The sequence below is a fragment of the Bufo gargarizans genome, chromosome 2, assembly GCF_014858855.1.
Source record: "Bufo gargarizans isolate SCDJY-AF-19 chromosome 2, ASM1485885v1, whole genome shotgun sequence".
NCBI classification, from domain to species: domain Eukaryota; kingdom Metazoa; phylum Chordata; class Amphibia; order Anura; family Bufonidae; genus Bufo; species Bufo gargarizans.
In genome coordinates, this window is record NC_058081.1 from 566006938 (window position 1) to 566022941 (window position 16004).

Consider the following 16004-nt stretch of genomic DNA (forward strand, 5'->3'; position numbering starts at 1 on the left):
CCGGCAGCCATTTTACATTCTGTCTTTTGTCAGTGTAGGGAGAGGTTGCTTTGTGGAGCAGGGACAGGCTGTTAGGGACACCAAATGCTAGCTAATAGGGCCATAAAAGTCCTTTTAAGGACTGGTATAGGTGTGCTATTGATAGAAGTGATATACTGAGGGGTGTGATATACTTATAATATAATTTCTAACATAGATAGTATATCATAGTGCATTTGTATTGTGTAGCAGTTGTGTGCGGTTCTGCTGCAATATCGCAGCTAGATAGAGGGACAAACGCTATTGAAACGACTGCAACATACCTGCTTCCACAAAATACTGATTGAGGGGTGCAATATACCTGCTTCTACAAAATACTGATTAAGGGGTTCTATATACCTGCATCCACAAAATACTGATTGAGGGGTGCGATATACTTGTTTACACCAAATATTGATTGAGGCCTGCAATACACTGGCTTCCACGAAATACTGATTGAGGGGTGCGATATACCTGCTTCTACAAAACACCGATTAAAAGGTTCTATATACCGGCTTCCACAAAATGCTTAGTGAGGGGTGCGATATACCTGCTTCTACAAAATATTGATTAAGGGGTTCAATATACCTGCTTCCACAAAATACTGATTTAGAGGTGCAATATACCTGCTTCTACCAAATACTGATTGAGGCCTGCTATACACCGGCTTCCACAAAATACTGATTGAGCGGTGCGATATACCTGCTTCCACCAAATATTGATTTAGGGGTTCTATATACCTGTTTCCACAAAATACTAATTGAGTTGTGCGATATACCTGCTTCTGCAAAATACTGATTAAGAGGTTCTATATACCTGCTTCCACAAAATACTGATTGAGGGGTGCGATATACCTGCTTACATCAAATATTTATTGAGGCCTGCGATACACCGGCTTCCACTAAATACTGATCGAGAGGTGCGATATACCTGCTTCTACAAAATACTGATTAAGGGGTTATATATACCAGCTTTCACAAAATACTGATTGAGGGGTGCGATATACCTGCTTACACCAAATATTGATTGAGGCCTGCTATACACGGCTTCCACAAAATACTGATTGAGGGGTGCGATATATCTCTTTCCACCAAATATTGATTCAGGCGTTCTGTATAACTGCTTCCACAAAATACTGATTAAGGTTTTTTTTTTTGGGGGAGGGGGGGGGGGAGCTGTACTGGCCTACAGTAAAATTTGTATCTAAAACAATCACAAGTTCTTTTCTGTCAGGTTAATGCCTAATTTTGGGGGCCTGTACTGGCCTACAGTATTATTTTTAGCCAGTGACCGCCTAATGTACCTCCAGCCACATAATCACAAGTTCTTTTCTGTCCGGTGAATGCCTAATTTCTGGGGCCTGTACTCCAGTGTCCTACAGCAAATCTTTTCTAGGCTCCAGCAGGGCACATTTTTGAGAGTTTCCCTTTAAGACGCATAAAAATGGCCCCTGATTAAAATACATATTTTTTGTGGGAATTTTTGCCAAAGATCCCCCTCTGGTATGTCACTGTTCATGTTGTGGGACTATTCATGCACTTCTAGTAAGTATTTGGTGGCTGCAAATATGACATGAAGGTGTTTAAGGTTTGCCTGCCATTAAAGTCAATGGGGCCCGCCGCAAACTAGCAGTTCGCGAACATTTGATCGCGAATACGCCTTCGCGAAACATCCCGACAGATGTTCGTCAATTACTAATCCTAGGGTATCCTAATTATTTATTAATAACAAATAATATATTTGTTGTTGTTATCATTTTTTTGTCCACATTAATTTGGGGTCTGAACTGAGGTCTCGATTTAATAGAAGGAGGTTATAGTGGGCCACATGATCTTGTGGTCTGTATGAATTTGTGGTCTGTATAAATTTGTACTGTGCAGTAATTGACATAAGGCAACATTATAGGTACATTAATGTGGCCACACAGGGCAACAGCATGCACAGTATTGGTAGAAGCTACACAATGGGCATGTTAAAGGGGCAGCTGGATTAAGGGGTTCTTTGCTATATGGAGTGGGGATAGACTGCAGAAGCAATGAGTGAAGTCAGATAAGTAACCTGATTGTAAAATCTGTAACAGCCCGCCATCTATCATTTTCCATTTATTAATCCTAGTGTCTTCTTATATGCCAAAGCGGGTAGTACACCCCTGGCCAAAAGACGTCTGTGCATGATGGTCTGGACGAAACAGAGAAGAAAAGTGAACAAACTGAAATCCGTGGAGACATCATCTGTCAGTCACTGGAATTTATTTTGCTATAGATGTGACTGCTTCTTATTAGTGTTGAGCATGAATATTCAAATTGCGAATATCAGGCACTTCGAGAATTCGCGAATATTTAGAATATAGTGCTATATATTCGTATTCGCGAATAGTGTTGAATATTCTAATCACAAATTTATCACTAATCTATCAGCAATATATTACATTGCCGATGTTTGCAATCAAGTAAACAATGACTGGATTTCACAAATTCTCGAATTTGAGAATTAGTTGGCAAATATTTGGCCAAAAATTCGCTAGATATCGCGAATTCGAATATTGCCTATGCCGCTCATCACTACTTCTTATAAGATGTGTTTAAAGGGAACCTATCACTGGGATTTTGTGTATAGAGCTGAGGACATGGGTTTCTAGATGGCCGCTAGCACATCCGCAATACCCAGTCCCCATAGCTCTCTGTTCTTTTATAGTGTAAAAAAACGATTTTATACATATGCAAATTAAGCTGAGATGAGTCCTGTTCCTGAGATGAGTCCAGCGTGAAGGAGCCTAGCACCGCCCCGCATCCTCAGAATCTCCTCCTTGATCCCCGACGTCACAAAGCTAGAGCACCGTAATCTCGCGATGTGAGAGCTAGCGCATACGCAGTTCCTTCCCTGAGGCTGATGCCAGCACAGGGAAGGAACACTATGATGACACTGCGCATGCGCTAGCTTGCGCATCGCGAGATTACGGTGCTCTAGCTTTCTGATGTCGGGGAGCAAGGAGGAGATTCTGAGGATGCAGGGCGGTCTGGGTTCCTTCATGCTGGATTCATCTCAGGGACAGGACTCATGTCAGGTTAATGTACATATGTATCAAACAGTTTTTTTTTTACACAATAAAAGCACACAGAGCTATGGGGATTGGGGATTGCGGATGTGCTAGCGGCCATTTAGCAGCCCATGTCCTCAGCTCTATGTACAAAATCCCAGTGACAGGTTCCCTTTAAATATCTTTATTAGAATGTTGGGTCAACGTGAATTGATTGGGTGGGGGGTGCAATTCGCCTGCTCTGCCTAGGGCAGCAAAATACCTTGTCCCGGCCCTGGGTTTGGCAACCCCTCAAACCCACACACATACACTTTACCAGACCTGTAAAGGAAAGACTACTTACCCACTTTCCAGCACTGGCTCCCTGCTCCTCCAGGCCTACAATGCTCTGCTGGGCTCCCTCACTATAAACATCCAGCTTCACATTGTTGCAGCCAATCACTGACCACAGAAGAGACCAGATCCATTTGTGTCATATATCGATTTTAAATAAGGTAAAGGGAGCCGGTAACCACCGTGGCGATGTCAAACCACATGTTTACAGTGAGGGATCCCAGGCTGGGAGAAGAAGGAGCAGGAAGCCAGCGGGGTGAAGCAGGTAACTAATCTTCCCTTTACAGGTCTGGAAATGTATGTCTAGGACAATCACAATAGTGTCACACACTTAATATTGTGATTATAGTTATAGTTATGACAATGAATGCTGCTTAAGACTACCACTTCTCTCCTTGGCGCAGAAGGCTAATTAATCGTCTGAATCAACCTTCTTATATTGCTCTGATTAGATGTCCTCTTAAAAATAGATGTTCCAGGTCCATGGAGGCAGAGTACTTTACAAGATCTAGAGATCCCCATTAAATAAGCTAAGCACATGAACATACAATTACCCTTGTTTTCGCTAGAGTTGTCTTCCTCAGATGATTCCTTGCTTCCTCCTTTTTTATGACCCACCCTTCCTTGGTTCTCCTTGCTTCCACGTTCATGGCCAAATTTACCTCCAAAACGGTTTCCTGTAGAAATGAGCAAAATTAATTTAGATATTAGACCAAACCATCAGCTGAGTAGTTGTATTTATAGTGCCCTGGACCAAGGGTACTTTGGATTATTGATGTTTGTGGACAACACACCTATTGCTACTATGCAAAGCAATCAACTCCCTAGTTTATTGCACTTTGAAGAGTTATGTTGCACTGTGATTTATGCTATTGTGTGCACTTTTGTACTGTTTCATATCATTGAACTGCATTTTATATGTTTATTGTAATATATCCTATATATTTATATATATATATATATATATATATATATATATATTTATATTTCGCCCTATAAGACGCACTGACTAGTAAGACGCACCTAGGTTTTTGAGGAGGAAAATAAGAAAAAATTAAATTTGAACCAAAATGTGTGCTTTTAGTGGGTTTTGAACTAATGGTGGTCTGTGGAGGACACTATTATGGGGGATCTGTTGAGGACACTGTCATGGGGGATCTGTGGGTGACACTGTTATGGGGGATCTGTGGGTGACACTGTTATGGGGGATCTGTGGGTGACACTGTTATGGGGGATCTGTGGGTGACACTGTTATGGGGGATCTGTGGGTGACACTGCTATGGGGGGGATCTGTGGGTGACACTGTTATGGGGGATCTGTGGGTGACACTGTTATGGGGGATCTGTGGGTGACACTGTTATGGGGGATCTGTGGGTGACACTGTTATGGGGGATCTGTCGGTGACACTGGTTTGGGGGATCTGTGGGTGACACTGTTATGGGGGATCTGTGGGTCACAGTGTTATGGGGGATCTCTGGGTGGCTCTTATTGGGGTCTCTGGATGGCACTGTTATGGGGATCTGTGGATGACACTGTTATGGGGGGGATCTGTGGATGACACATATATAGCATCTTATGCTATGTGTCATCCACAGATCCCCCCATAATAGTGTCCCTGCAGTGTGAATGACCCCCAAAACAGGGGGTGGGGGTCACATCTGCTTTTATAATGACAGCGGGGCGGTGCAGTGACTGTATTCTACTACACGGGCCCCGCTCACTGTATGTAATCTTATCTATAATTGTAGACATTGTTAATATATAAAAGTTCAGGGTAATCAGCACCTGTATTACTTACAAGCGCTTGTAGCAGAGAGGAGGGAGGAGGCAGGCCGGGAGGACGGGCGCTGGCAGCGTAAGTCACTACGTCATGCGCCCACGCCGCCTGCTTCATTCATAAAGTGGGCAGCGCAGGCGCGTGACATAGTGACTCACGCTGCCAGCGCCCGTCCTCTCGGCCTGCCTCCTCCCTCCTTTCTGCTACAAGCGCTTGTAAATACGGTATACAGGCGCTGATTACCTTGAACTTTTATATATTAACAATGCCTACAATTATAGATAAGATTATATACAGTGAGCGGGGCCCGTGTAGTAGAATACAGTCACTGCATGGGCCCCGCTGTCATTATAAAAGCAGATGCCGGCCCCTAGCCCCTCCTCCCTCTCAGCTGATACACCCGCCGCGCGGCATCATGGTGCAGCGTATCACTGAAAATTCAGAAAAATGCATCATTCGCCCCATAAGACGCACTGCTATTTCCCCCCACTTTTGAGGGGGGGGGGAAGGGCATCTTATAGGGTGAAAAATTCAGTATATATATTGTTTTCATGATATTTTGCTAATTTTTTGCTTAATATTTGCAATAAATTCGCAAATTGTAGAATTTGTGATCTCGTCATTCTTTTTCGCCATTGCGCAAATTGGCACTAATGATGTGCATATTTTTTGTGCAATACGTGGAACTTCACATTTTATCAGGTCTGAGTAGATATCACTGATTGGTGCACTAAGTATTGTTGTGACATCACAGCACTATGTCTGTACCATATATGTATGGACAGCAGAGAAACAGTAATTCCTATCACACTACCTAACACCCTGCAATGGAACCTATCAGCTACACTATATCACTATCTAACCTACACATCTCCCACTAACTATGTGTACTATATATATATATATATATATATATATGAGATAACTAGCTTTCCAATGTAATTTGATAATGAATAGGATCCAGATAAAAGCACAGAGAACAGCAATGTCACTGCTCTCTCCCTCAGAACTGCAAAAAACTGCAAACTGCAAAACCTACTTATAAAGTAAAGGGGTAGGCAAATTTCCTATTGGTTGCTAGAGATGTTGCTAAGCTCTGACAAAGATATTGCAGCCTTCTTATCTGCCCACAAGCAAGAAAGGAGGTTACTGATAAAAAAAAAATCTAGAATATTCACAATTACGAATATATAGCACTATATTCTACATCTTCGCAAATTCTCGAAGTGCCGATATTCACAATAAAAATTTCCAAATAGATTATTTGTGATCAACACTATTAATTAGCACTGTTATTGCACTGTATTTGCACTGTGCTGTGGAAATTATTAATGCACAGCCAGCTATTGCTGAGAGAGTTTGGCACTTTCTAGTTATGCATTGAGAAGTTAGAATTCTTCCACTGTTACTATAAGGCTACTTTCACACTAGCGTTCATAGGTCCGTTCGTGAGCTCCGTTTGAAGGAGCTCACGAGCGGACCCGAACGCCTCCGTCCAGCCCTGATGCAGTCTGAATGGAGCGGATCCGCTCAGACTGCATCAGTCTGGCGGCGTTCAGCCTCCACTCCGCTCGCCTCCGCACGGACAGGCGGACAGCTGAACACTGCTTGTCCGCCTGGCCGTGCGGAGGCGAGCGGATCCGTTCAGACTTACAATGTAAGTCAATGGGAACGGATCCGCTTGAAGATGTCACCATATGGCTCAATCTTCAAGCGGATCCGTCCCCCATTGACTTTACATTGAAAGTCTGAACGGATCCGCTCAGGCTACTTTCACACTTAGAATTTTTTCTAAGTTATTAATGCAGACGGATCCGTACTGAACGGAGCCTCCGTCTGCATTAATATGATCGGATCCGTTCAGAACGGATCCGATCGAACGCTAGTGTGAAAGTAGCCTAATGGATGCACTGTCCTTTTGACTGCCTGGTTAAGCTTGTTTAAGTTTGTGAAAACTGTGTACTCATTACCATACACTTGTATTGAAACTCTATTCAAGTATATGACAGACTGAAATTGCAACATAGTTTTTTTTTAGGCCGTGCTTTTCTACCCTTTCCAATAGTAAGTTCTAATTCAGTTAGAAACTGTATATAAGCAGTTAGAGCTCCTCATTGTCTGCAGATAAGGACCAGTGTTTAGTAGGAACCTCTGCCAATCTAAATCTAAAGATAGCGACCAGTGGTCAGTAAGACAGACTCTGCCAGACTCCACAAGTGACCACAAAAAAACACTGCAAAAAAGAAAAAATGTAGCAGCACTACAAAAATGATGGTTGTTCCTTACTGTGGTGGTGCTCGCTGTGTCAGAAGCCAGTCTTGTGCTTCCCCAAATCCAGATGCAATTGTAATAGAAAACTGCAGCACTCTCCAGCCTTGATCTTTCCAAACTTTATTTCACCAATACAAATGCGTTGTTTCGATCTGTGTGATCTTTCTCATTGCTTGAGAAAGATCACACAGATCGAAATGTCGCATTTGTATTGGTGAAATAAAGTTTGGAAAGATCAAGGCTGGAGAGTGCTGCAGTTTTCTATTACAATTGCACAAAAAAACACTGGGATGGGAATACTGAGCCAAAGCCGTTTGGCCAGACTAACAGCTTTCTAAGGCTACCTTTACACTGGCGTTTCTGGGTCCGCTTGTGAGATCCGTTTCAGGTCTCTCACAAGCGGCCCAGCTCAGTTAAGCCCGAATGCCTTCTGAATGGATAAGGATGCATTCAGAATGCATAAATTTGGCTGCGTTTGGCCTCCGTTGCGTTTTTTAAATGATCACTAAAACGCAGCTTGCAGCGTTTTTGTGACCGTCTGACTATGCAGAGCCTAACGGATCTGTCTAGACTTACAATGTAAGTCAATGGGGAGGGATCCGTTTTTCACTGACACAATATGGTGCAATTGAAAACGGATCCATCCCTATTGACTTTCAATGTAAGTCAAGACGGATCAGTTTTGACTTACACTTTTTTTTTAATGAATAATGCAAACGGATCTGCTATTAACGGATACAAGCGTTTGCATTATTCGTGTGGATCCGTCTGTGCAGATACAAGACGGATCCGCACAAAAAGTGAGTGGGAAAGTAGCCTAAGAGAGAGAGTGACAGCTAGCTCTGGTCTTTCATCAGCACAAAACCTTCTACCAGACTGGAGAAGCCAGCTCAGTGCCTTGTCTGTATTGTTTTGCACTTGAGTTCCATTAGTAAAGAAGCACACTGGTTTACTGCAGACTTTGACTCTCTGGACTTACTGCCTATCGGGGTGTACTATGCCTTACAATCCTTTTCATAGACCAGCAACACATGGTGACACCTCAATGGCGTCTGGGGGGCCCAGCATAGCGTTGGGACCATCCCAAACCCGACCATTGCATAGTAAGCCCTGATAATGTACCAGATAGCAATTTCTCCCATAGAAAACAACAACAGGGATAAGAAAAGCAATGGAGCGGGGCGCAGCTGTAGCGAAATGCGGCTTGACTTAGGGGGAAGTAAGTGGCGGATAGGGTTAATTATGTTATGAGGGGAGTGTTCCAGTAGGAGAAAGGAAGGGGTGGAGCAGGTTATGGGATGTGAGTTTAGAGGAAATTGGGGTGGGGCTTATTCAGTGAGGGATAGCGTGGGTAGAAGTTGCCCACCCGCCCTCCCTTATGTGTTGTTTATTTGTCGCAGTGGGCAGTAAAGAAGGGGATCCTGGGAGGCAATATTTGGTATAGGTGCATGGCTTTATCTTTACGGCGTGCATCTATGAGGTTTTGGTGGTAAATGGAAAACTGGGGACCCTGATGGGGTTAATAGCCTTGCTGGGATATAAATCGTGCATTTGGGGCCCTTGGGTCGGAGAGTGTGGCCGAGGGTAAAAAAGTGATTTAAAAACGTGGACCGGATGCTCTGATTGCCTTCTAGGATCCCTCAGTGTCTTGGTTATCATATATGTTAAAAGTATTATGTTTAAAGTGGTTATAATAAATGTTAAAAAGTATGGTATTGTTTTTATTTATGGTTATTTAATAAATTGCCGGTACGGCCTTTACACCAAGTACGGTTGTTGTGTTTTATTGATCAGGATGGGGGGTAAAAGGGTAGAGGGTAGGAGCCAGAGTCTCTTCCATCCCATGAAGTCATACCAGTAGTTGCAGTGATAGATATTGCATACTACATAGGGTGAATCTGCAGTCTAAACCTTTCTCAAGAGACTGATAATCGCCTCGTATTAGTCATTACAATTGTCTCATCTATGAAGTGAAAGGACACCGGCTGGTGATATCATTGTGTGTCTTCCTCCTCACTTCACTCTGCTGATTCAAGATGAAGAGTAATACCAACAGTCTTTGCCTACTGAACTATGTTATATATAGCAATATTCCTATGTAAGGCTATGTTCACCCATGACCGTTTAGATGTGGATTTTCTGCAAATGAAAACCTGCATTGTTTCTGCTTGTAATCTTCAGCTGACAAAAACACACCAAATAGTGTTTTTTTGGTGCTGAAATGCTGCAGACTAGACATAGTGATTTCTGGGACTGTGCAATACTGCAGATTTGCAGAATGAAAATCAGCAAAAGCAAATCCACAGCTAATCAGTCATATGTGGACATAGTCTAAATATAAGAATGTACTGAAAGAGCACATGGCCCCACTAGTGACTGTCCACATCTGCCTGCCCACATCACACTGCAACTCTAAGGAGAAGAGGAACCCGGAGACACATAGATGGAACTGCTAGGAAACTAAGGAGATGAGTGGGGATCAGGGATAAGTGGAAGCCACTTTTATATATTGTGCTGATACATGATATAAGATGTCAGCATGGTGTCTTCTATGGAGAGGACACATAAACGACCTCTTGAAAAGTGATGCTCCAGGTCATAGGGGCACAGCACTTTATAATATTTAGAGATCCACATGAAAGAAGATAAGCATTAGCACATAAAATTACCCTTGTTTTCATTAGAGTTGTCTTCCTCCGATGATCCCTTGCCTCCTCTTATTTTATTACCCACTTTCCCATCGTTCTCCTTGCTTCCATGCTCATTACCTCCAAAATTATTTCCTACAGAAATGAAATAATGAATTTAGATATCAGAGCAAAGCTGCAGCTGAGCAGTTGTATTCAGTGCTGATAGTGGACTGGATTGTGTTCTACATGCCATATTCCTGTGTAAACAAAATAATAGCTGATTTGGGGGAGACCAGCTACAAAAATCCCTGTGGAGCCTCTGTAGAGAGTCTCAACACAGCAATCCAAAGTGCAAAGCTCCGTGGGAAACAGTAATATGCAAAATAACCATGAAGCCCCAGTTATGGGTCTACAAAACAGTGAACGCCAGAATTCACTTAAAAAAAAAAAAAAAGAAATACCAGGAAAAGGGGTGTCCTCATTAAAGAGATCACCATATGATGTGGCCCCCAAGTCATGATTTGGCTCTCTTACAAGAAAAAAACCTGTGTAGGGTAGAGGATGTTTAAATAGGGGTGCTCCCACTAACAAGTTGCACCCAGACATCATTTCAGCTGCCCCAGAGTTGCCCCTAAACAATTTGTGGGGTCCTCCTTTCCATAGGACCATCAATGTCCTGTTCTTTCTATTCCAAGAGATCCACTGATCTAAGGATTACCTTTTGCACATTTTGGATTTTTTTCCCCTGATGATAGACCACTTGAAACGTGACACGTCGGGAACTATCCCATAGGGCATAAATAGGGACGCCTCCCTATGTTAGGGTAAGGTATCCGGACAGGGCCGCCCCTTGCGGGGTAGGAACTCTGTGTAGACAGGCAGGTGAACATTAGCAATGCCCCACTCCCCATCAAGGGCTTACTAGGGACATTGGTTCCCTGCACCAGTCTACATCTTCAAACAACCTATGACCACATCTAACCATCGGCCCAGACGCAGCATTTTTTCCTCCACACTAGGCTGATCCCTATCAGGGTGCATCAGAATGGTAAGACTGTTACATAATTTTTAAGCCATACCTCAATCATCTGTTTGTGGCGCTTATTTTCTTAAAAGGTCTAATAGTAAAGGCTCTGTTACAAGCCTTAAGGATGTGACAGGGGAAAAATTAAACCAGTTATCTATGCACAGACAGCTGTTTCAGGGGGTGTATCCCCTCATCAGTGTGCAGTAGGATTCTGGCTAACAGGAGCAATGCCTTGCAGACTTCAAATACTCCAAAGTGGATTGCTGTGTTGAGGCTCTCTACAGAGGCTCCACAATGCTTTTTGTAGCTGATCTCCACAGCAATCTCCAAAACAATACTCCAGAATCCTACTACACACTGATGAGGGGCAATACCCCGAAACAGCTGTCTGTGGATGGATAACTGGCTTAGGTTTAGCCCTGTCACATCCTTAAGGCTTGTAACAGAACATGATCTTGACATAGGGGCCACTTAATATGGTGGATCTGGTGATCTCTATAATGGGGACACCAAATTGTTTAGTTTTCATTCTCTGGAGGACTCTGGACCGCCATAGGGATTGCAAGGGAGGACTGGACCGTAGGACAACTTAAATGCTCCATTCATCCACCTGATATATCTGTGGGGCCAGACTTACGTGATCTAGGACCTTTTCAAGCCATATATCTATATCACATAGGGACGCTCGTCCTATAACATGACGACCTGTGCCCTGTTGGCATACTATACATGGAGTGACATCAAAACACTTAGACAGAAATCCTAATCTGAAGTCCTGCATCTATGTAATTGATAGCCATGCATCGATGGTTGATTATGTCGGATGCTCCCTTAAACTCTCTTTAATACTAATAATATCATGCAAAACCAATAGGTCCAGTTCGAACTGCCATTTGTGCAGTAACAGACATTATCACACTAGGGATGGTGAGAGAGATTCACCAATAGAGTGGTCCCATTATCTGGGCCTTTATCCTATCAGTGTGATATATAGGCTATATGCTGCTGACCTGATGCAGCATTTTCTACACCTCATTATTTAATTTAACGGAAAGATTCATTCACCCCCTGATGATCCCACACCGTGGGGGAAACGCGTTGGGATATTAGTGTATTGCTTTGATTCGGTCCATATATCTGGGTGACCGCTTACACCCCTATAACGGAGTGTCTTTTAATGAGTAAGTCCAGTGCGCCGCGTACCTTTTCATATTTTTATATCACCAGGGATGTATACATGGCGCACTAAATTTATGTTTGTTTTTGTCTTGCTGTCCATAGAGGTCCCCCACAGAATAGGCTCATCTCAACAGGGAGGGCTACCTAGGATCTGTTAGCCTTAGGCTGGAGGACAGGGAGTCCCCACCATCAGGGGCCGTCCCTAGGCAAAGGGTTTAGCACAGGGTCCATAATAGGGACATTGTCCTTGCCCACAGCTAAACCCATCTAGTCGGATAGGTGGTGGACCAACCGTGGACACTCGATATGTGTTGAGATAATAAAGAATATTTAATAACTGAAGCGATTGTTCTCTTGAAGGGTTGACTCTGTAGCTGGATTTTGTACTTCTTCATTGACCCATTTATTAAAAACCTATATTTAATTGCTGGATTAAGTAAGATTTCTGGCTTTCACTGTGTTGTAGACCTATAACTGGGTCTCCATGGTTATTTTGCATATTCTAGTTTCCTGGGGAGCTTTGAACTTTGGATTGCTGTGTTAAGACTCTCTACAGAGGCTCCACAGTGTTTTTTGTAGCTAGTCTCCCCAAGATCAGATATTGTTTTGCTTGAGTAATCTCCAAGGCATTGCTCACATTAGCCAGAATCCTACTACACACTGATGAGAGGCAATACCCCGAAACAGCTGTCCGTGGATGGAAAACTGGCTTAGGTTTTCCCATGTGACATTCTTGACACAGGGGCCACTTAATATGGTGGATCTGGTGATCTCTATATTGGGGTTACCCCTTTGCTTGGTTTTCCTTCTCTGGAGGGATTTCTGGCTTTCACTGTGTTGAAGACCCATAACTGGGGCTCCACGGTTATTTTGCATATTCCTGTGTAAGGCTAATTTTACACATGACTTAAAAAATCCATGCTGGCAAATCAACAGCTAATCAGTCATACGTGTACATAGACTAACTGTAATAATATACTAAAAGGGCACAAGGCCCCAGTAGTCACCCAGCCTTTAACTAACAGGTTATTCAAATCACATTTTTCATCTTTCCTGATCTGTATCACTGCTTGACCGTGTCATCAAGAGAATGGATCAAAGCAAGTGTGGCCGCCAACCGTTTCTAAGAAATGTAGATAGATTTTGAATCTTGCTGTAAGAGAACCACTACCCTTATCCTTAATTTTATCCTAGGGTGTTCTAATTATTATTATTTTTTATTTTTTTTGAACAATAGGTTTTTATTCAATTGAAGAATAGATTACAAGTACAAGATGAGGTAGTACATGAAAAATAGGGTATTGACAATCTCAGTCAATATGACATATGTAATTATAAGTATATTGCAATAGGTGCAAAGATACAGTAGATGTAAATTGTATTAGTATAGCATATACAATTAAGAAACAATATCTATCAGAGAATATAAGTAGTTAGAGGCATAGCTATGTAGGAATCATCCCCGATCTGATGGATGAATTTAAAGGTATCTTACACAACTTGTGATTGATCCATTGTTCCCATTTTCTAGTGAAAGGAATTTTGGCATTTCTGGAGGAAGCCCAAGACCCTTCATACATGCAGCTGTTATCTAAATCTCTGAATATTCTAGTGATGTTAGGGATTTCTAAAGATTTCCAACAAGATGCAATTTTGGAACGGGTGGCAAATATGACATGACCAGCAATAGATCTAATATCTACGGGGAGGTCTCACAAACCCATAATTAGTAAAGCTAATTCTGTTGATGGATTGATATATAGTGAACTGAAGCTAGATAAGAAGTCAAAAACTTGAATTATTGTTTAGCCACTGCTTTATAGAACGAGCAGTGGCTGGTCAGAAATTCAACCGCATCTGCCTACCTACACCACACTGCAGCTCTACGTAGAAGAGGATCACTGAGTCACATAGACCAAACTGCTAATATACTATGAGAAGAAGTGAAAAAGTGCTAGTCTAAAGCCACTATCACATGTTGTGCTGATGCCTAGTTTTAGAGGTCAGCATACTGTCTTCTATGAAGAAGATAAGACACTGGTGGCATACTGTACTTCACGACAGTCTGCCACACACCATTCTACAGTCCTCTTGAAAAGAGATGCTCCTGGTTATAGAGACAGAACACTTTACAAGACCTAGAGAGTTACATGAAACAAGACAAGCACTTGCTCATATAATTACCCTTGTTTTCGTTAGAGTTGTCTTCCTCCGATGATCCCTTGCCTCCTATTTTATTACCCACGTTCCCATGGTTCTCCTTGCTTCCATGTTCATGGCCAGATTTACCGTCAAAATTGTTTCCTGTAGAAATAAATTATTAATTTAGATATCAGACCAAAGCCACAGCTGAGTAGTCGTTATCAGCCCTGGGGATGAGCTGCAATACCAAGCACAGTGACTATACAGTGCACAGTGATGTGCTTGGTGAGCAGAGAGAAGGCTTTAGCACAAACTACCAACTTCTGTGCCTTCTCAATTAGCTTATTGGTAGGGTCCTGGATGACTGACCCCCAACTTATCAGATAAGTGGAAGCCACTTTTACATATTGTGCTGATACATAATATAAGATGCCAGCATGGTGTCTTCTATGGAGAAGACACACGAACGATGGTGGCATACTGTACAAAACTTCACTACTGTCTGCTGCACACCATTCTGCTGTCCTCTTGAAAAGTGATGCTCCAGTTTATAGGGGCACAGCACTTTACAATATTTAGAGATCCACATGAAAGAAGATAAGAATTAGCACATAAAAATACCCTTGTTTTCATTAGAGTTGTCTTCCTCCGATGATCCCTTGCCTCCTATTTTATTACCCACGTTCTCATGGTTCTCCTTGCTTCCATGTTCATTACCTCCAAAATGATTTCCTGTAGAAATGAAATAATTAATTTAGTTATCAGAGCAAAGCTATAGCTGAGAAGTTGTATTCAGTGCTGATAGTGGACTGGATTGTGTATACATTCCTGTGTAAACAAAACAATACCTGATCTTGGGGAGAACAGCTACAAAAGACACTGTGGAGCCTCTGTAGAGAGTCTCAACACAGCAATCCTAAGTGCAAAGCTCTGTGGGAAACAATAATATGCAAAATAACCGTGGAGCCCAAGTTATGTGTCTACAAAACAGTGAAAGCCAGAAATTCCTCCAGAAAAGAGGAAAACCAGGCAATGGGGTGTCCCTATTAAAGAGATCTCCATATCCACCATATTAAGTGGCCCCTATGTCATAATTTGGCTCTGTTACAAATCTTAAGAATGTGACAGGGGAAAACCTAAGCCAGTCATCTATGCACAGACAGCTGTTTTAGGGTGTTTCCCCACTTCAGTGTGCAATAGAATTCTGGCTAAAAAAAAGCAATGCCTTGGAGACTCCAAAGACTCCAAAGTGGATTGCTGTGTTGAGACTCTCTACAGAAGCTCCACCATGTTTTTTAAGCTGGTCTCCCCAGTAATCTCCAAGGTATGACTCCCGTTAGCCAGAATCCTACTACACACTGATAAGGGACAATACCCCCCAAAACATCTGTCTGTGGATGGATAACCGGCATAGGTTTAGCCCTGTCACATCCTTAGGGCTTGTAATAGAACCTGATCTTGACATGTGAGCCACTTCATATGGTGGGTCTGGTGTTCTCTATAATGAGGACACCACTTTGTTTGGTTTTCCTTCTCTGGGGGGATTTCTGGCTTTTATTGTGTTGTAGACCCATAACTGGGTCTCCATGG

At 42.6% G+C, this 16004-nt stretch overlaps 1 protein-coding gene across 1 annotated transcript in view; it reads right to left on the bottom strand.

The window, feature by feature from the left end:
* LOC122926153 (otogelin-like protein) overlaps positions 1-16004 on the bottom strand; it is a 105451-nt gene that overhangs the window by 42546 nt on the left and 46901 nt on the right. The window contains exons 9-12 of the mRNA XM_044277533.1: positions 15036-15146; positions 14457-14576; positions 10106-10219; positions 3943-4065 (exon numbers count right to left, since the gene is read on the bottom strand). Coding sequence (XP_044133468.1) covers positions 3943-4065; positions 10106-10219; positions 14457-14576; positions 15036-15146 — 468 coding nt within the window. The remainder of the gene's footprint in view (positions 1-3942; positions 4066-10105; positions 10220-14456; positions 14577-15035; positions 15147-16004) is intronic.